Source organism: Amphiprion ocellaris, chromosome 19 (assembly GCF_022539595.1).
Source record: "Amphiprion ocellaris isolate individual 3 ecotype Okinawa chromosome 19, ASM2253959v1, whole genome shotgun sequence".
Lineage (NCBI taxonomy): Eukaryota > Metazoa > Chordata > Actinopteri > Pomacentridae > Amphiprion > Amphiprion ocellaris.
The window spans coordinates 31,653,161-31,673,677 of NC_072784.1; the positions used below are offsets into that span (position 1 = coordinate 31,653,161).

Here is a 20,517-nt window from a genome sequence, read left to right on the forward strand (position 1 = left end):
GGTAATTACGCTTAATATGAAGAAGCTGCCATAATTGGATGCTTAAACGTTGAGCAAAAAATCTGTAAGAATTTGTTTTAGGCAGAGGAGAAGCTTCAGCCGGGGATTTGTGTTCGTGCATTCGTATCAGAGGTCTGCATTTAAAAAAGCTAAATGTGTGTTAAAAGAGGATCACAGGATGTAATGAATGACAAAAAGTGGTGTCTGACACCCTGGCTTGTGGAGGTAAAACTCGATCTGCTCATACGTTTCCTCACAAAGAACAATTATTTTAATCTGTATTTGTTTGTTAAAGCTTGAATGTGGCTCTGAATGCACCACCCTATAGATGCTTTCATCATTTTATCTGTAGGGACTTTTTTAACCTCCTCTCACAGTACTGTATCCTTAAATCTTAAATTACTGTCCTCAGTGGGGAGAAATACGTCTTTTTTCTACAATATTTGTCCCCAAGGTCCAACAGAATTATGCAACAGGGCTTTCATGCAATCGGCTCCATCTGCTGCAGACTCATTTCAGGATTATTTAAAAGTGGAAGAGGTAGCCGCTCTCAGCGAGTTTAGGGTATTGAAGAAAAGTTTCTAAATGTATATTCTTCGTTCGGTGTTTCGGAGGAAGAACTCTGAGCCCCTTGATAAGGACTGAATTCGAGTGTTCTGTTTATTCACTCTGATGAGGCTGATAAAGGAAAAAACACTCAACGGAGAGCTTCAGTGCCTTTTCATCACCAGTAAGACAGGCTTTTCTTATAACATTAACAGAAAAAGACAGAATTTTTGACTATTCAGGCATACTTCATGAACCGAAATTAGCATTAGCTGCTAACACTTGGCCATCCGCTCAAGTGCTGGAACTAAGTGATGAGATGAGGCTGAACTTAGCCGGAGTGGGCTAATTGGTGCTTCCAATGATTAGAAGCTGCCTGTTAGAGCAGCAGGACAAAGAAATCAATAGGAGCTAAAAAGTTTGAGCAGAGGAATGAGTTGCAGATGAGAGCAGCGGGGTTATGGTCACACACCGATCAGTGCAGCAGCATTAATGGACGCTTTGTAAATCTGATAAAGCTGTGACTCAGGGCTGGAGTGGACTGTGTGATTAAGATGAATGTCTAACGATGCCCACAAGGAGCAGGTGGGACGGTGGATGCACAGAAAACAGCCGGAGATGGGATCCATATACATGAATTTAGATGCATTTGTGCTTTATGTGAACTGACAGACATACATAAACCAAACAGGCTGCACAGTCAGGAGAAAAGAAACTTCCTGTGAGCAACAGCTGCACTCGTGTAACACTTACTTGGCACTCTGTTGATGGCTTTGAGTGGCCTAAGGACCCGCACCGTCCGAATGGCCGACAGATTGATGTTCTGCAGGTCCAGGGAGTACTCCACCATCCTGGAATTACCGGAAGAGAGGGAGAGAGAGAGAATCAGACAAAAGAAAACAGAAAAAGAGTTTAACTCAGGGGTGTCCAACACGCGGCCTGCGGGCCAAAAGCGGTCCTCCAGAGGGTCCAGTCCGGCCCTCAAAGTGTAAAAATTACAGAGAAGACATTAACTGCAGATTGTAAATTAGTAAAACTATAAATTTAAAATCATTTCTAGACCATGACAAGTTGTTTTTATCATAAAGCAAAATACTAGATTGTTCATTGTTCTCTTGCTGTTTTGGATCTCATTTTTGTAATATTTTGTCTTGTTTTTGTTATTTTTGTCTTTTATTGTGTGAACTTCTATTGTTCTCATATTGTTTGATTTATTTTACTGTAAAGCACTTTGGTTGACCATAGGCCTTTAAAAGTGCTATATAAATAAATCTGACATTGACTCGTCGTTTGTCTTGTTTTTGTCGTTTTGTGTTTCCTTTTTGTCCCAATTGTGTTTTTTGTCTATTTTTGTGTCGTTTTATTCCTTTTTTGTCATTTTTTGTCTTTTTCTTTTGTTTCGTGTCATTTGTCTCATTTTTGTTATATTATGTCTTGCTTTTGTTATTTTTGTCTTTTTTGGTCTGACTTTTATCGTTTTCATCATAAATTAAAATACTATATCATCAGTTCCAGATACCTGAGACTAAATGTTTTGTGTCTTTGTAGATAAACTGTGATCTGGAAGTTGTAATGTGTAAATGATAAACTGAGGCATAATACTGTTGAAACTGAACTTATTTCTCTTAAGAAACTTCAGTTTGTTCATGATGTTTTGTAAAAAGAGAATTGCCTAAATGTGAACATTTTCAGAACTTACTTTCTTACACTAAAACGAAGTATGTGGAGTTGTGATTATTTATAGGTTATTATGCTGTGATTCTACTGAACACTTGAGATGAAACTGGGTTGAATGTGGAACCTGAACTAAGATGAGTTTGACACCCCTATTTTAACCTTTTTGTGGTTGCCTAAATGAGCCACTGGTTCAAAATATGACTGAAGTGGATGACCACAGCTCTAGCTGCAGCATAGATCCCTGCTCCAAGATCAGCAGACAATCTCTCATCTAGTCCTACCTGTCCCTCCTAGAGCTCTGAGTCTCAGCTGTACGGGACAAGCCAGGTATAACACTCCAGAGGAAATGTTGAGGGGGGATAAAGTGACAAAGCATCAAAAGGGAAGAATAACATGAAAGAGAGGTGAGGAAGAGAAAGAGAGTGGGATAAAAAAGGGATACATTCTATTCTAAGTGTTGCCTGCAGGATGTTGTGGCTCAGTCAGAGCCTGGCATCTGTTAGCAAGTCATTTCCACAGCACGGCTAAGCTGTTTGTGCCCCCAAACCCAAACCACTTTCACAGGAGAACGGTCACGGTTTGCCGTGTGTGTGTGTGTGTGTGTGTGTGTGTGTGTGTGTGTGTGTGTGTGTACATAAAGGCAGTGTGTATGTTTGAATGTGCCACACAACCACTACATGACTGTAATCATGCAGTCAGGAGAGTGAGCGAGTTTGACAGTATATGTGACGTAAACCACAGAATGAATGCCACTGTGTACATGCGTGTGTGTGCATTGTGCAGTGTTTGAGCGAGTGTGAAAAAAAAAGAAAAAAAAAACAGAAAAGAAATGAATGTGCCGGCGGCTCCAGCAGTGTTGGGACAGCATGATACCAACAGCAGCAGCGCTACCACGAGCTAATAACCCCAAGCACAGCCGCTCGCTCTGACAAAACAAGCCCAGCTCAGTCTCTCACATAGATAGACTTATGAACCGTGCCATTTACAGTAATGTGATACTTTATTGATCCCACAGGGAAGCTCTTTCCATTTGCGCTTCACCAACAGCACAGAGTCATCAACAGAGTAGCACCCCAGCTCACACTTAAGTAGGATTACAAGGGTTTGAGCTGCTGTACGGCTGACAGGCACTTCCTCTCACCACTAACAACGCCTTCCTGGAGTGGTGAAATATTCAAAATCACACTTTTAGGTGAAATCCTTTTTCTTCGCCTTGTGTCGCCGCTCTGATTTCTTTTGTTTCTAAAGTTCAAAGAATCCATTTTTGTAAGAATGTAGAGGCAAGCTGCAGACCAATTTTCTCTTCCTGCAAAGTGCAGAAATGCCACGCAGCAGCTTGATGAAAATGTCAAAGTATAGAGAAGAGCACAACAGTTGTTTAGTGTGCCGGCTCTGTTCCAGCGGGGCATAGTGCTGTTATTACAACCCATCTCAAAAACAACAGTATCTGTGCCAGGTCTAATGATCTGATGGGGCTGCTGAGAGACTCGACGGAGGGCTAAAATGTCAAAAGGGAGCTTTGAGGCAATTAAAACACACACATGTCCGCTTCTTAGCGAGGCTCAGGACACACACATTTGATATTTAAGGTGCTTAATGAGGTTACAGGGTGAGTAGAAACTCTCAGATAAAACCTCTCCAAATCACGGACAAGCACAGGTATCGTTACGGCAGCGATCACAAGACATGATGTAAGAAAGTGAACACAGATGTACCTGCATGTGTGCGGATGTGTGTCTTTGTGCATGCGTTGTGTGTGTGTGAATGTGTGTGTGTGTGTGTGTTCTATAGAAGTGTCTCTTCCTGCACACATCAATGAGGCCGATGTGTTTGGGAGGGTAATTAGTGGACAGCCGCGAGCGTCCTTTTAGTGATTGTTCTCTATTTTTTACTTTTTTTTTGCTCGTGACGCCTTCATCTCATTCATGCTTTTATGTGACAAGCGTGTGTGTGTGTTTATTTCAATATAAATGTCGAGCCTCAGGGGAAACCTCTGGCAGAGTTCAGAGGTGCCGTACAGAACGAGGAAAGCGACTTGGTCATGATTCTAGTCATTTGAAATCACTGCGGATCGTAATGCACTGATTTAAGTGTAAAATCTGTAAAATGCCTTCATCAAAGTAACATTTAACTTCAAGTTCCCTGTTAAGAAATCTGTTTCTGCTTCATTTAAAGAATAAAAAAAACAACAGACTTGCCTTTAACAGTTAAAAAAGCAAGAAGTTCAACTGTGATCTCGTAAGAAAGTTATGAAATTTTTGACCTGCAGTTCCTTCTTGTTTTGTCCTGTTTAACCATTCTTTAAAGCTAAGCTACTGGAGGCTAGAAAAGCATGTTTTATCAGATCCTAGACCATTATCTTGCATATACTGTAAATCTGAATTGATGCAGAACATGTCATACAACCGACTTCACATGTACAAACATCAGTCAGTCTCGCTCAGCGTGAGAAATCTTTTACCATTCCTGTGACCTGGTACATTAGTCTCAGCCTATCTGAGCATACATTAGAATAAATAAGGAATGCAACACTGACTGTCTGGAAAAAGTGTCATGCTTCGTTGCTGCATCTTGAAATTCAGCATCACACTGAAGAAGACATGCAAAGATCTTCCCCTTATTATTGCAAATACAAGAAAAAAATAAGTCTCAGTGTGGTGAATTAGACTCTAATAAAATATTCAAAAGACCCCTTCTTGGTTCCAATCTGGTTTGAGAGGGAAGATGCTCATCTGAGCAAGTCAAAAGGAAAGAGAGAGCGAGGTGAACCCCGCGGGTAACAGACATGGAGCTCCTAGCAGAATGTTGGCTGTGTTTTGGCCCGGCAAAGCTGGCGCTGCCCTCCGCAATTAGCCTAGACGCTAATCTAATGGATGCTGCCAAGAGGAAAATGAAGACCGAGGTGCTCACACTAACGCTTATACAAACACACACACACAAACACACACACACACACACACACACACACACACACACACACACACACACACACACACACACACACACACACACACACACACACACACACACACACACACACACACACTAAACAAACTCTTAAGGCAGAAGCAGACAGACTGTAATCTGTGTGGACAATTCTGCACCACAAACACACATACGGCAGTGTACACAAACTATGAGCATCCACTGAGGATAAACTGATTGAGCTCAAATGAAGATGAATGTGCCTCCACCTGCACCCTGGAAACTCTACTGTTGTTTTTCTGCTGCCATACTGACCACTCTTCTTATAGATTTATGCATGTGAATGGGCAGAAGTAGGTCTATTAATTCTAATTATAAATTATTCCTGACATAGAGACAGGACTGGTCATGATGTAACAACACACTGTGCACTTTTCTTCTCTTCAGACAGGTGAACTGTCAGATACATTTTAGAAACTACAGTTAACCCTTTAAGACCTCCCACTGTGCCAGTCAATCAGGACACATTCTCATTTTTGCATCTGTAGTGCCATTTTTTTGGAGTATTTTTATTTGCTTTGCATCAATGTAACCCTTATATCCCAAGTTTTAATAATAGATACCGACTTCTGTCTTAACTAAAATAAACTGCTTAAAAGTGCAATAAACCTAAAAAAATTTAAATCATTTTTGTTTTTTTTCACATATTTCAAAATACAGAAACAGCAGAGGTGTATCCCTCAAATATGTAAATGTGAAAAAGTTGCACAATATCCTCTGATCGTGTCTATATAGATTTCTGTTATGTGCACTTTATTGTGTATTTTTACAAACCCACCACTGCAACAACAAAGCGCTCTGAGAGCTGGTGAATGTGAGAAATGTTCGTCTGACTCCCCAGATTTTATATGCAAAGAGAATAATGAATCAACCTGATCTGGTTTCAAATCTGCCACCAATCAAACATGAATATACAATCAAAGCTCTACGCTTGGCTCTAGAGGGTTAACTTATTTGTTACATGGCAAAGATATTTTGAGTCTTTTAAGTGCAATATTTTGCGTTATGTCACTTAATGTGCTGAACAATCTGACATGTCTGACAAATATGAGTGTAAAACTGACAGAATGTTATCATCTTAACTGACCAGTCTAATTTAATTCATGTCTGAAGACAAAAATAATAATCTTTTTGAGAAACCAGGAGTTTCCAGATGAAGCCGTATATACATCCAGGTTATTCATCGGACAGCTTAGGTAACCTGTCATCCTGTTTCATTTCTACTACACAAACATGCAATATATGAAAATATCTGAACGATCTAAAATTATGCTGCAGCTAATAGCATGTGATAGCCAGAATTAATCTCCTCTCTGATTTTAATAAGGAGATTTAAAAACAATTGATCAAACAGTTTGAAGTAAAGTGCAGCAGACTGGAGTAATAGTGACAGATTGCTGGTTTAAATGCTGAGAAACTAAAGGTCCTGGAGCCAATAAGTCCTTCAAATTAAACCACAAAATAGGTTGTTTGTCACTGCTGTCCAGAATGATGCGTTCAAGTGCTTTCTGATGCGACCCCACAATCAGCAGGACAGAATAATTTGTTGGAGCCTTCAGACACCATAATGGAACACAGTTTCATGATAACAACAATCGTAACTTCAGCAGCTGCTTCGTCACTTCAGCTCTAGCATGTTGTTTTTTTGCTTTTTCTCAAATGACTGATGAGGTCGTTGTTTTTTGGGAGGTGATGGAGGCTGTCAGCTGAAAATCGGTGGAGGAGTTTTGATTTGTTTTTTTTATTTCATCCAGATGATTTTTTTAACACACAAACAAGAAACCAGATTTTGAGGTTCCTCACTACAGACGCCACACCAGAGAGCTCAGGTTTTAAGTAAAGGTGAAGTCATCCAGCCTTGTAATTAAACAGGATAATATTCGTCATTATACAATAATGACATAATAATAAAGACGGGATCCAGTAAAGCGCTGAGTTTGCTGACACTCCATAATGTCTGGATTTCAAGAGCCAGAAGCACATTAAACGCTGACATTATGAGGCGGTTTCTTACCCGGCCATGACAATGAAGAAGTCCAGTCTGTTCCAGGTGTCTCCCAGGTAACAGCGACGGCCGAAGATGCCCAGAGCCACCATCTTTACCACCATCTCCAACGCAAAGAAGATGTAGATGAACGCATCGAATGCCTGCGAGCAGAGAGAAAGAGAAAAAAATATGCTTTAGAAATCTTGAAACACATGGGCAGGGCATCTGCTTCGTCTGCTGTCTTCATGAAACTATTTGGCTCAAGCTGTTGACGAAGCTCCCTCTTTATTTTTTTTCAGCTGTGTTTTTCAGTGAATGAAGAGCTCTCAGTCTCTGATGAGGACAAACTGTCTGGACTTTAAAAAGTTCCTCTCTAACTGGAAACGGTGGAACTACAGGGAGAAAAAAACAACAATTGGATTTATAGCTGCATGAGAAGTGAAAGACGGCAAAATGAAAAGGTGCTGTGAAGAACGCTTCTCCAGCTTCAAGTTGTTTTTTCTGATTGGTTTCGACCCTGGGTCTATTCAGATGCTGCAGAACAATGCACGTCCTTCTATTTCCCACCTTTCAGAAGCAGTTTTAACGCTTTGAGTGCATCAAGTTCAGCACATTCATCGCAGAGCTGTCAAATGAGTTGTTTTCCAACCAACTGCCTTTTTATGCAGCAACGATTATAATCTAAAACCATGCAAACAAATGTCTGAGGATCACGTTTTCTCGACAGTGATGACCATGAAAGCTCTGGCAGCATTTGACAGAGCTGGTTTTACTGCTAATGTTGTCATCTGAACGGTTTAAAGAGCTGAACACGGTCTGCACGGATGTAACAGCACTGGATGTGAGGCAGCCCACGCTGCAGGAGCTGAACCACAACACAAGCAAAGAGTGAACAGGAAAAAAGAAAGGGGGAGATCCAGGTCAAACCTCACAGAAAACAAAGATGAAGAGACAGAAAATGGTGAGAGAGGGATAGAGAAAGAGAGAACACATCTCTGCCATGTCCTGCTTACTTTATTATGTTCAGATCACTTGCTAAACCACCTATTGTATTTTCGGAACAGAACTCTTTCCCAGTGCTTCGCCTGAGGCTGTATGACTGTTTGCTGCCTGCTTACATATTCCTACACCACATAACTCAAGCTGCTGCCTCCTGACGCGCACATTTCAAAGGACTAGAAATTCAAATGAAGTCATAGCTGCTTGCTGAAAAGTTACCGGTTTTTAGATTGTCGTCCTCCATCACCACACAGATGAACACACAGAGCTGCACTCCTCTCAGTGGAACAATCAGTCAGACGTAGGTCCAGTTGTGACGTTGCAGCAAGAATACATGATACTGGATTTTTGGTAACCTCTAACATGCCAAATATATTTCATCTGATTCCAAAACCCATATATGCACATCATTTCCCACCTAAATGCAGAAAACATCAGGTCTTTTCCATTGCTAAATCAATCAACAACTCTTATCATGATGAATAATGATAAAATACAAATCTACGGCTTCCCCCTACAATGTAAAACCTTTTCAAACAAACCTGGAACAGATGCTATCTACCTGTTAATCTTAACCGATGCTGACATTTCACTTTCTTAGACTGAAATGACAGATATCGTCGCACATTCTTACTTACTTCCAAATGTACACTACTGTTCAAAAGCTTACGGTCACTTAGAAATGTCCTTAATTTTAAAAGAAAAGCAGTTTATTTCCAATGCAGATAACATTAAATGAATGATAAATCCAGTGTAGACATTGTTAATGTGGTAAATGACTATTGTAGCTGGAAACAGCTGATTTTTAATGGAATATCTCCATAGGGGTACAGAGGAACATTTCCAGCAACCATCACTCCTGTGTTCTAATGCTACATTGTGTTAGCTAATGGTGTTGAAAGGCTCATTGATGATTAGAAAACCCTTGTGCAGTTATGTTAGCACATGGAGAAAAGTGGGAGTTTTCATGGAAAACATGAAATGACCCCAAACTTTTCAATGGTAGTGTAGGTCAATTTTAACTCATTTAGAGCAACTTAACCTAATAAAAAGCAACTTTAATAATATCAACTTTAATGAATGTAGAGAAATTTTTACTAATATACAGCGACTTTAACTCATTTTGGGGCAACTTTAATTTTGAGCAACATTAACTAATACCAACTGTAGCTAATTTAGGGCAACTTTAATTCATGTAAAATTGTGAGTTTTCATGGAAAACATAAAATTGTTTGGGTGACTCCAAACTTTTGAACAGTTGTGTAAATATAAAATAAATAAATTACTTAAATGCAGGAATGGTTACCCATTGAAGATGCATTTCTAATTTCTGGTGGAAAGAAGAAGCAACTCTGGTTATTAGAAAGTTTAGTAAATTTGACAGTAATTTACAGATAAAAAGGGATAAGGCCTAAAGATTCTGAAAACATACACTGACTTAAGATTTGCAAAAATTAACGAGGATTTTCCAACCGAATGCTGCTGTAAGCCGATAAAGTACAGCACCCTGAGAATACACTCAGCAAATCACACACACACCGCAAAGGAAAACAATTCACCACAAGTGCTTTAAGGTTATTACCTTAAATGACAAACTGGAGACTCAACAACAACCCACAGTAGAGCAGAAAACACTGATCTGTGGTAGATTTGGACAAGCAGGAGTAACAGGCTTCAGCTGGAGGGGTTTTTCACTCGGCATTGATGATCAATCGCAAGATGGTGTTCACAGCTATGGACCACACTGAATGAGATAAATGGTGTGTGAAATTTAGTGGATTTGTTCACGCTGCAGCTCTGGCAGAAGCTCGGCCTGTTTTTGTTTTGTCTCAGTCAGAAATAGCAAGAGCCAAGAGATCGGATACAGAAACAGAGATCTGCTCTCTTGTTGTACAACTGTGGACGCTGTTTGCCGTTTTCAAAAATCTAAATCCCTCATAGCAGAGACAGGAGTGAGTCGGCTGTAAATTTGTGCACTCGTTTTTGTGGGAATGTGTGAGTGTGTATGCTGTTTGGCTGTTGCGCAAGCATGGCTTTGTGTGTAAATATATGGGCATGACGGTGCCTTGTAATGCATTTCTGGAGCCAACATGTGTGATCCATCATTCGCTCACACACACATTAAAGCGCATGCATCAGCCAGCACACAGAGCTAGCACGGCTCAATGGGGACGATGAGAGAATCAGTCTCACATGCTGTTTAAATGATGTTGTGATAAATAATGCAGCCTGCACGCTTCACATGTAATCCCACATTGGCTGCACCAGTCAAATCCCTGTCGCGCTCCGCTCTGACTGAAAGGGGAATGAATTCATCATAGTTATTTGTCACCACCGCCGGCTTCCTCTTCAGTCGGCCTATCAGGTTTCATCACCGCCATGATGTGTAAAGAGGCTGGGGCTGTCTGGTGACGGGTCCTTTCATGATGTGAAATAGGAGCTGGTGTGGAAGCTACTTCATAGGCTGTCGTTGTGCCGCTTATCTGGCAGGAGGACAGGATGGTAAGTAGGTCATCAGGACCGTGATGCTGGACCATTTAAAAAATAACATCATATTATGTGTGTGTCTTACTCCACTGACAGAGTTAATCAGCGTATAAAAGCCGAGGTGCCATGAGGACAAACGTCGCAGGGAAACGTCGTCTTTGAGCTTCCTGAACATCTGAAGCTCTTTTAAAAAGACCGAACAGGTGCTGATTTGAAGATATAATGAATGTTGTTCCACAAAGATCAATTAAATTAGAATAGCAACTTTCCATCTGGGAGAAGCCAACAGGAGTTACATCAGGACATCTGGAGAGGATCTCCACTTCCTCTGGGGCAGTTTTCATCCTGAGCTGCAGCTTCCAGGTGTGAATTTGTGTGTATGTGCTAAAATATGACCTGCTTCCCCTGCTCCAGTTTATTCAGCTTCATTATGGGTCAAACGGTGACTGTGAGCAGCCAGATGTCATCCACGGTAATGTATTTAGCTGTGTAGATACCTTTGGTTTGAGGTTTCTGTTTGTGCTCCCCAAAGCAATGGAAAAATAATTTGAAAGAATCTTCAAAAAGTATCTCAAATCTCAAAGAGATGAACTGAGCAGCACTTCAGTTTTAAAACACACTCTTCGGTGCAGTTCTTACTGATTAACATGAACTGGAATCATTTAAAACACAATCATAATCCTGCATTGTAATGGAGCAGTTGGAGAAAGAACTAACTGATATGACCAAAAAAAACATCTTTTTTTATGAATTCATGATGGTAACAGTGACTGTAACCTATTTTTTCAGGGAACTTTTCATTTGAAGTTCTTGGGGTGTTTTCAGTTTAGATCCGAATCTTAAATAAATCAAATAAAGTTATTTTTTAACTTGATACTCTCCAAAAACAAATGTTTTCTAACATTTACACCCTAAATCTGGGGTAGGCAGTGTTTTCTTAGCATTACAGGTCAAAGAATTCCAGAATAACCCTTCAGCATATTGGAATTCAAGCAGTCTCAGAGGAAACTAGATAGCTTCTCCTAACCTATTCCATTTTCAGGCTTTTCAAAAGTTGATCCTGCGATGGGAGACTTTGGCCGATTGCAGATCTTTTCACCCTGAACAGGTGAGAAAGTGTGAAGAGCAAAACAGGTGCAGAGGGAGAACAAAGTTAAACTCCTGTGTGAAGATGTGAGTAAATGTTAGCTTTTGGCCTGATTTCTGCTTGTTTAAAGCTCAGTTTTTTTGCCTTTTACAATTGCTTTGATAAGGAGTCACAGAAATTCACATGTTCTGCTGCACATATTAGCTATTGCACACTGATGCAGTGAAATTGTATTTCGAATAGAATAGCTTTATTGTCATCATATATGGGGGCATGACGAAAACATAAATATTTTTATTTACTTTAATGCACCACATATATATAACTAGAAAAACACTCAGAGAGCGCAGTACTCCTCCAAGGCTGTTCATTCCCCCATATGGCATTGTCAGAAATGCAGCATTTTTCGTAGATTTATTAGTTATTGATGATCAGAAATCACAGCAACATAGAAAGTTTCCATTGAATATATATGTACCCACAAACACAGTGACCTTGCGCTGACCACAGGCGTGTGTTATGCATGTGCACGTTATGTACGGATACCAAATCACGTGACCTAAATATGTAGCGGGTGGCGGGAATTGATGGGACTCAGAAAAAACCCCACAATTTAATCAGTTGTTCCTTGGATCATTTCTGACTGCTAAGTGCTGATAAGTCCTCAGTGGTGGATTTGTAGTAGGATCACAATCATGTGATCATCAGCAGGCAGCTGACGTAGTGTTCACTTGTTGTCATGGTTACAGTGACACAGTGCTGCTATCTGACAATGATACAGAAATCTTTAACAAATCCATGGATCCAGACTATAAGCTGCATCACTGCCAAAATCTAATCACTTGGTCCTTGTGTCATTTCTGACCTTCACTGAAAATTTCATCCAAATCTGTTAGTCCATTTTTGAGTAATGTTGCTGACAGTCAGATAGACAGACAAATGGACGGATGGACAAACCAACGCCGATCGATGCAGAACTCCGTCGCGTTCCTTGGTGGAGTAATGAATTGAAATCTAAAAGACAAATGAGACTCTTGAAGTAACTTGCAACTAATCTGATTATTATTTTTACAGAAAAGCCACTGACAGCTAAGGTTTTCACAGAAGTTTTGTTTGGTTGAACAGCTGCAGAACTTGGAATGGGTTCGTGCTTCTCATCCAGCTGTATCATTTTTTCAATCCAGCCCTGTTTTTAGTCATTGTTTAAGATCCACGCCTCAGATCGGCTTTTAACTGCTGAGGTCCAGAGCTCTGCCTCGCTACACATCCCACTTTAACCCCTGCAAACACACTATATATACACACTGTTTACAGCTGTTTACTTCCTGCATAAAGTGACTCGGGATGCTCCATATTCACACAGGGCGAGAGAAACATGCGAGGGCCACTCTAACTATCTAAGCCCTGTCAGCAAAATCCCTCCTGTTACCATTAGCAACCACCTGAACAGCACCCCTCACATCACCTGGGGAGACAATATGCTTGTTAGAGAGACGAGATGGAGGACGGGGGAGAGAGTGTAGGATGGGGGAATGGGAACATGGGGAGGAGTTAGGAGCAGAGACATGTGCTCAATGGTTTTAAGACAGTAGTGAACACTTCTACATCTCTGCACAATGACGAGAAAATCCAGTGAGATAAATAAACCTATTACAGTTTGGTCTGCAGGGCTTAATTCGATATTATAATCCACCGCGATGTGCTGCAGGCGAGTCAGATACAGCGACACAATCAGTTGACACAACAACAGACAAATACAGCGACAGGAAGCTCGCTAGCAGGTTACCCTAGAAAGCTTTTCAGTGTCAATGGACATTAAAAATCGGCAACCAGAAGCATGCGAGGCAGAATTAGGTCGTCATTGCCACACCTGAAATTGAGCCTGCCAAATTTACTTCAATGACAAGCAATTACAATCCCAGAGGTACACAGCCAGTCCTCAGCCAGCTGGCAGATCACCCACTCAGTAACACATTAGCGACATTAGCCCGGCGCAGCTTACAGGAAACACAATGGAAAACACGAGCAATCTGAAATATAGAACACTGAGACCATGCTCTGATATGAGAATTAATATCAGGCAGGATCAGTCAAACCCACCAGCAATGATGGACATGAGAGAAAGCTTTTGCATGAGAATACTTATTAATTTAACCCTCCTGTTGTCTTCATTTGCAGGCACCAAAAAAATGTTGTTTCCACGTCTGGAAAAAATCCAAATATTCAGCAAAAAATTCCCCAAATTTCTGAAAATTTGCAAAACCTTCAAGAAGAAAATTCAAATAATTCCTGAAAAGTTTCCCTTAAAAGTTTTGGGAAAAAAAATCCTTGTAAATATTTTCAAAAAAATTAGTAAAAATCTTCCAAAAGAATCCTAAAATATCTAAAGTGATTATTTTGGTTGATTTTCTTCTGAATGTTCAAAAGAAACATTTTTTTCCCACCAAAAATTTTTCAAAAATTTCTCAAAAATGATGAAAATGTGGACGTTTTCACTGTGAATTTTTAATTTTTTTCCCCCCACATTTTCAAATTTTAAAATGGGTCAATTTGACCTGCAGGACGACAGGAGGGTTAAAAGATCAGTTGTTCCTGTCTGTCGAAGGATAGATGGTAAACCAGTCTTTAAGTTTCTTTACAGTCTTAATTTATGCAACAAATTGCAGTGGAGTTAGGATGAAAACCTGTGGGTGGTTCTTTGTTACCTGTGGCGTTTGCACACAGTTCCAACTGCTGGTTTCTTCTCTCTGTAAGTATTTTCTCATCACGATGTGACAAAACTCTCATGTGGCTCCACACAGCTATATTAAAACAAACCCAAAGTCCCAATTCCCCGTTCAGAAAGCAGGAGAAAATACAAGCGTTCCAGGAGGGAGCATTTCCAGCCGTCTGTGTTTGCATCAGCGACGAGGAGAGAGGTGAGTTCATTTCTAATAATTGGCTGTTTTGTTCTACGTCCACCTCGGTGTGATTTTACTTCTTGACAAACACACGGACGTCTACTTTACCTGCAGAATCTGGCAGCGGTCCGAGGTGCAGTCGATGTTCTCACAGGGCTGGTACATGCCCAGAGTCACACAGTTGAGCAGGATCACCATGATGCTAATCCTCTCGAACCACGTATTAACACAGCTGGGTTAAGGAGCAGTGCAGCTGAGGAGGAATGCACACACATACACAAAGCATGCAGCGCTGCAGAGGTGCAATCAGTGGTGGAGAAACTCTACCTGACCTAAGCAGCTCTTCAGGTCTGCCGTCTGTGTGGCCGGGATAACAAACAAACATATCACAAATCATGTGTTTAAGCAACAGAAAATAATGAATTCAATACAGTTGTAATTCTACTCCCTACATTAAAAACATCCCACATTTTACAGTTGTGCGTCGTTAGAACAATCACAAAACAGAATCATTCAGCTGTAGGATGAAAAAACTTCAGCTAAATGATGAATGCAGCAGCAGCTTTCCACAAAACAGTGATGAGGGAACATCACATTTTAGGTAAAGCAATCTATTGCTCAGTAACAAATTTCACATAAAAGTGATCAAACAAAGAAAACAAAATAGCAAAATAAAACCAAAGGCGAACAGTTTTAAACTAGCAAAACAAATACAGCACAACTAAAGTCCTTATCCAAACCTGAACACAGTAGCAACACCACCACAAACATCAGAAAATGATACGAACTAGGGACTAGTGCACAGAATTACCTAAATAAAACTGGTGCCTCAAAACACACACATCTCCAAGGAAACATAGCACACAGATCCCCCCCCTCAGTAGCTACAGGACACACACAAGTAGCTGTCAGCTGCTAACAGAGTCTGCAGTGTTCACCTAGACTGGGAACTTCTCACTGAATTAACAGAAGCTTAACTTCCCAGTAGCCACCTCTCAGTGGCTACGGAAACTTTGAAATCTATGCAACACACAATAACACAGACACAAGCAGCACCAGGGCCAACTGTCTGCACTACAGAGGGTCCTCTACTTACGTCAGAGTCGTAAGTCGATTTTCCCCACAAGTCGCAACTCCTGTGAAAATGTAAACAAAGCACTGTGAAACCTCGCTATGCTCTTCTGTTTGCATACTATGGAAGTCTGACTCTTTATTGTTGCCTCTGTGTGCACAGGATGCAACATTTTGCTTGTTTTGCATCTTACTGCAGGTGTTTTGCGTCACATTTTGTTAATTTTTCTTCTTTTTGAGAGTGTTTTGTGTCATACTTTGGTCATTTTATGTCTTCATGAGTTCATTTTGAGCCACATTTTTTCATCATTTTGTGATCTCTTTGTGACATTTGGGTTGTTTGAAGTCTTTTTACGTCCCAGTTTGATCGTTTTTCATCATTTCGGGTTGTTTGGTGTCACATTATGGCAGGTGTGTCGCTCACAGACCAGATTCATTTTTCATCCACTCCAGGCGTCACAACCCAAAGACTAAATCTGTTTTTTGTTCATTTTTTATCACGAACTTTGAGCACCTCTATGTACCTGGAACTGAAGGTAAAACTCTGAGCATTAATAAAGTTACAGTGAATGGAGAAAAACAGAGTAAAACTTGGATAATCCTCTGCTGTAATTTGCTTTAACACAGATATTGAGGTTGCAGATTTCAGTCGGTGCTCAGCTGACTCATTCACAGCCACTGACTCATTCACAGCCACTGACTCATTCACAGCCACTGACTCATTCACAGCATGCATGCAGCACATCAGAGCACCGACAGATCACACAGCTGCCACTCTGAGCAATTCATCAATGGAAATGAACAAGAGAAGTACTTCTGCAACCAGCATGTTTTTTCTTTTTTTGCTATTTGATTGAATGAGTCACATGACAGATTCACAACAAAGCTAGTGTGCTCATCATTGCCCCAGTCTGCCAAGACACAGGACCCCTTTATCTGTGTATTTATTTCAAATGATGAATCATAATGCGCTAAAGCTAAAGTTACTGTTTCATGGGTGAAGTTAACGGTGTGTTTTATATACAGTCTGGCACCTCGCTGCTTGCCCTCAGTCTCCCTCTTCGTCTTTTCTGCTTTCTTCTCATCTAACGAAGCCACCGTGTCGCCCTGCAGGAAGCTCCACCAGCCTGGTTTAAAGTGAACCACAGATCTGGAAGCAGCACGGTACAGGCCTTCTGGAAGAGCTAACACAAGCAAAATGTGCCCCTTTAATGCAACGCAAATGTGAATAAAACTGAAAAGGACCCATACGTTATGCATATTGTGCATATAGTGGAAGGTGTGTGTGTGTTCTAATCACTGTAATGCAGTTTAAAACTCTTTCACAGCTTCTTTAATATCTTAAGCTGTCAGCTTATGTTGCTGTAGTTCTGTACTTTATCCTCTTAAGTCTTTATTTTTTGTCTTCCTTTTTGTATTTGCTCCCTGCTCAGAATGAGCTTAAAGTATTTTGTTCTTATGGAAAGTGGCCTTACAGAACTTCTGATGTGTGTTTCTGTCTGTGGTTCTGTAGGCGAACTCGTTTGCTACTCATTTCTACACTGATGATCGCTGCAGATACGTCCTAATCCAACCCAGCCAGACTCTGACTGAACAAAGCCCAAACCTGGACGCATTAAAGATGTATGCTGACGTAGGAAATGCAGGGCAAGCATTTTTATGTTTGTGTGTTTTTTGTTGCAATATTAACACAGAAGAGAGCTGTCGGTTGTGTAACACTTTCATTCAGACGGCGACCTCTCAGTGAACCCGCCGAATGTTTTTATCGAACTGGATTAAGAAGAAAAGATAAAAACCCCAATAATAAAAAACTTTAACAGTGTAAAGTGATTTTATGCAGCTTGAGGATATTCTGTAAATCTGAGGTGCACTTTAACCCTTAAAGCTGATTGACGCAAATTCCCATCATACCACTTTCATTCAGACTGCAGCTGAGATAGCGTATCCATTCCCCCAATGCTGGTTTGTGCATATTCAATACGTACCAAGGAAGCTTGTGCAAGCACTGGTTTCTCATAGGTAGGGCCGGTCAAAGTGGGATCTAAATTATTATATATCTGTTATTATTATTATATATCTGTTCTATGTGTAATAGACAAATTATCTCCACTTAGTTTAGTATGAGCTGGAAAGCAAAACCACAAATTACAATTTTTTATATATAACTGCAAATAAATTCAGGCGTGAAGGGGTTAAGAAAATCTGAACAGCAGATTCTCTCTGCAACGCACTCACACACACACACGTTGTAGGTCCTCGGTTTACGGCGTCCTCGACCTACGGCGTTTAGTCATTACATCAGAATTGGTTCCGTGGAACTAGTTGGCGAGTGGAGTGGATGAATACGTCGTCATGCAGTGTAAGACGGCTTTGTTTCCATTCTCTGGTTGTACTCCACCTTGGATTGTGCTACATTCACTAACTTTTTGTCCTTCATTATGGCTCCCAGCGTAAGTCAGACTCTTCTGATGCTTTGGAGAAAAGGAAAGTCGTCTCCATGGAAGTGAAAATTAGAATAAAATGCTCAAGTTGTAAAAACAGCGCAACATATTCTGTTATCTTCTTTTAAATGATTCATACATGCATGAAAGTTGTTGGTATTCATGACTTTTCTGAAGAACTGATCGATATCGTGATGCACGGAACAGCTTTGTTTAAATTTTCGCTAGAGTTCCGACTTACACATGTCCCTACGAACGGAACTCCGACGTAAGTCCAGGACCTCCTGTACTAGTTTCCATCCAGGGAAAATGCAGTTGAAATATTTTTTGCATTTTTTTCAATATGTCTCTTTCTTCCACACTGATATACACATAAATGCCATACTATCCAGTAATCTTTATATCTCTCCATCCTCTCCTCTGCCTCGGATATCCACCGCTTCTCTCTGGGAAACAGAGAAATCATATCAGAACAATGCACTCAAAGAAATGTTTTTTATAAAGTCTGTCTGCTAGTTACCTCATCTAACCATCAATTCCTTCTATCCCCTTTGGGTCTCACTGTTTTTCCTTTCTGTTACTCTTCTCTCTCAATATCATTTCCATTTTCTCAGCTGTCGTATCTTCTGTTTATTCACAGCTTTTTTGGATTTGTTTTTTATTATTTGCAGCAAGTGATGGACAATTTCGCCCTCCAAGCAAAAACAAATGCAAACACTTTGGGACGTATTACAGTGAGACAAGTGATGAAAAATCAATCAGATCTGCATGTATAAGAGTGTGTGTTTACGTGAGTGTGTGTTGTACTCCCACAGCGCAGCTAAACAACCCGCCTCAAGGTTCTGTGTTCCAGCCAAGAACAGAGAAGAAGCAGCGTGACGGTTTCAGAGGAAAAGAAAAGGAATGCAGAGATTCAGAAAGTAGGGAGACAAGACAGCAGAGACAAAGGACAGAAACTACACTGGTGGACAGGATCTGCACTGCAGCTGCAACTAATGTAGAGCAACTTTAATCTAGAGCAACTTTTACCCTTATACAGCAACTTTCACTCACTTACAGCCACTTTAACTAATATAGAGCAGCTTTAAATCTTGCACACTACTGTTCAAAAATTTAAGGTCACTTAGAAATGTCCTTATTTTTGAAAGAAAAGGAATGCCGATATTAAGCAGGGGTACTTGTTTGGGATTTGAACAAACACAAAGGACAGAAACTGTGCCGGTGCTCAGTATCTGCTTTAAACCGCCTCCAGCATCACTTCACAGCTCAGAGAGGAGAATACGAGGCTTTGCAGAGCAGCTCAGGTGAAACACAGCTTCATCCACAAAGCAGCGCTCCCCTCGGCCCTGCGGATTCCTCACCTCCACCCCATCAGAGCTAACGGTATCAGCAGCAGCATGTGAAGTGACTCAGCTCAGCTTCTTTGTCATATTGACCCCAAACCTTGTGCCTCCCCGGAGAGGAGGCAGCAGGCGGCTGACTCACTGGCAGCTGATTCCAGAGAGCGAGCTGATGCATGCTGGTGTCACTCCTTAATCATGTTGGGCGGCCGCTAACCGAGCCTGACATCAAGGATGCTTTGAGGAGAAAGGAAGGGAGGCACGCTGTTATTGAGCCTCAGCATTTAATTTGATTGTCGTTTTAAAGCTATTATTTGAGGAATATTAACTGAAAATGTTCTCCAGCCAGAAAGCATCGGCGTGTGACTGAGGAGCTTCTGCCTTTTTCTCTCTCCATGTCTAATCTCCTTAGGATACCAACCGGCCTCCTCTCTGCCTTTATCTCTTCTCATCCTTCCTCTCCTCTTCTTCTCCACGCCTCTACCTATTTTTATGCCTGTCCCTCTGCGTCAATACAGATTTCGTCAGACACTTGCCCTCCTCTTTCATCCTGTTTTTTCCTATTTGGAGCTTTCCGACTTTATCAAGCTCTCTGTCTCCGCTTTCGACAAAACATTTCAGGATTCTCTTTCCGAGTGTTTATTTCTCTTTCTGTCTCTGTTGTGCATTCAGACAACAGAAAAGCCATTTTGACCTTATTCTCCATACATTTAAAAGGGAAGAAAACATCTTTTAGAAAAACAAATCATAAAAATGTAAAAAAGGTGAACTCAGGGGCAGAAAACGATTTAGTACCTGACTGCCTTTCCTATTTATTCTGTTCCCCGCTGACTGCAGCATCCAAACATTTTAAAGCTGAGATTAATTAGAATGTGCAGCAGATTTAACCTATTGAAATGTTCGGTGCATTCAGTGTCCAAGATGCTTTAAAGGTTTAAAACCATTTTGTCTGCGTGACAGAATGTTTTAAAGCATCACTGATGATATTATAGGAAGA

General features: G+C 40.8%; 1 protein-coding gene across 5 annotated transcripts in view; it reads right to left on the reverse strand.

Annotated features, from left to right (window-relative positions):
- The window catches only part of cacna1ia (calcium voltage-gated channel subunit alpha1 Ia), a 212,404-nt gene that overhangs the window by 93,018 nt on the left and 98,869 nt on the right, over positions 1 to 20,517 (reverse strand). For all 5 annotated transcript variants that reach the window (XM_055005057.1, XM_035947012.2, XM_023267713.3 and 2 more), the window contains exons 3-5: positions 14,777 to 14,888; positions 7,223 to 7,356; positions 1,300 to 1,397 (exon numbers count right to left, since the gene is read on the reverse strand). In XM_055005057.1, the coding sequence (XP_054861032.1) occupies positions 1,300 to 1,397; positions 7,223 to 7,356; positions 14,777 to 14,888 (344 nt within the window). The remainder of the gene's footprint in view (positions 1 to 1,299; positions 1,398 to 7,222; positions 7,357 to 14,776; positions 14,889 to 20,517) is intronic.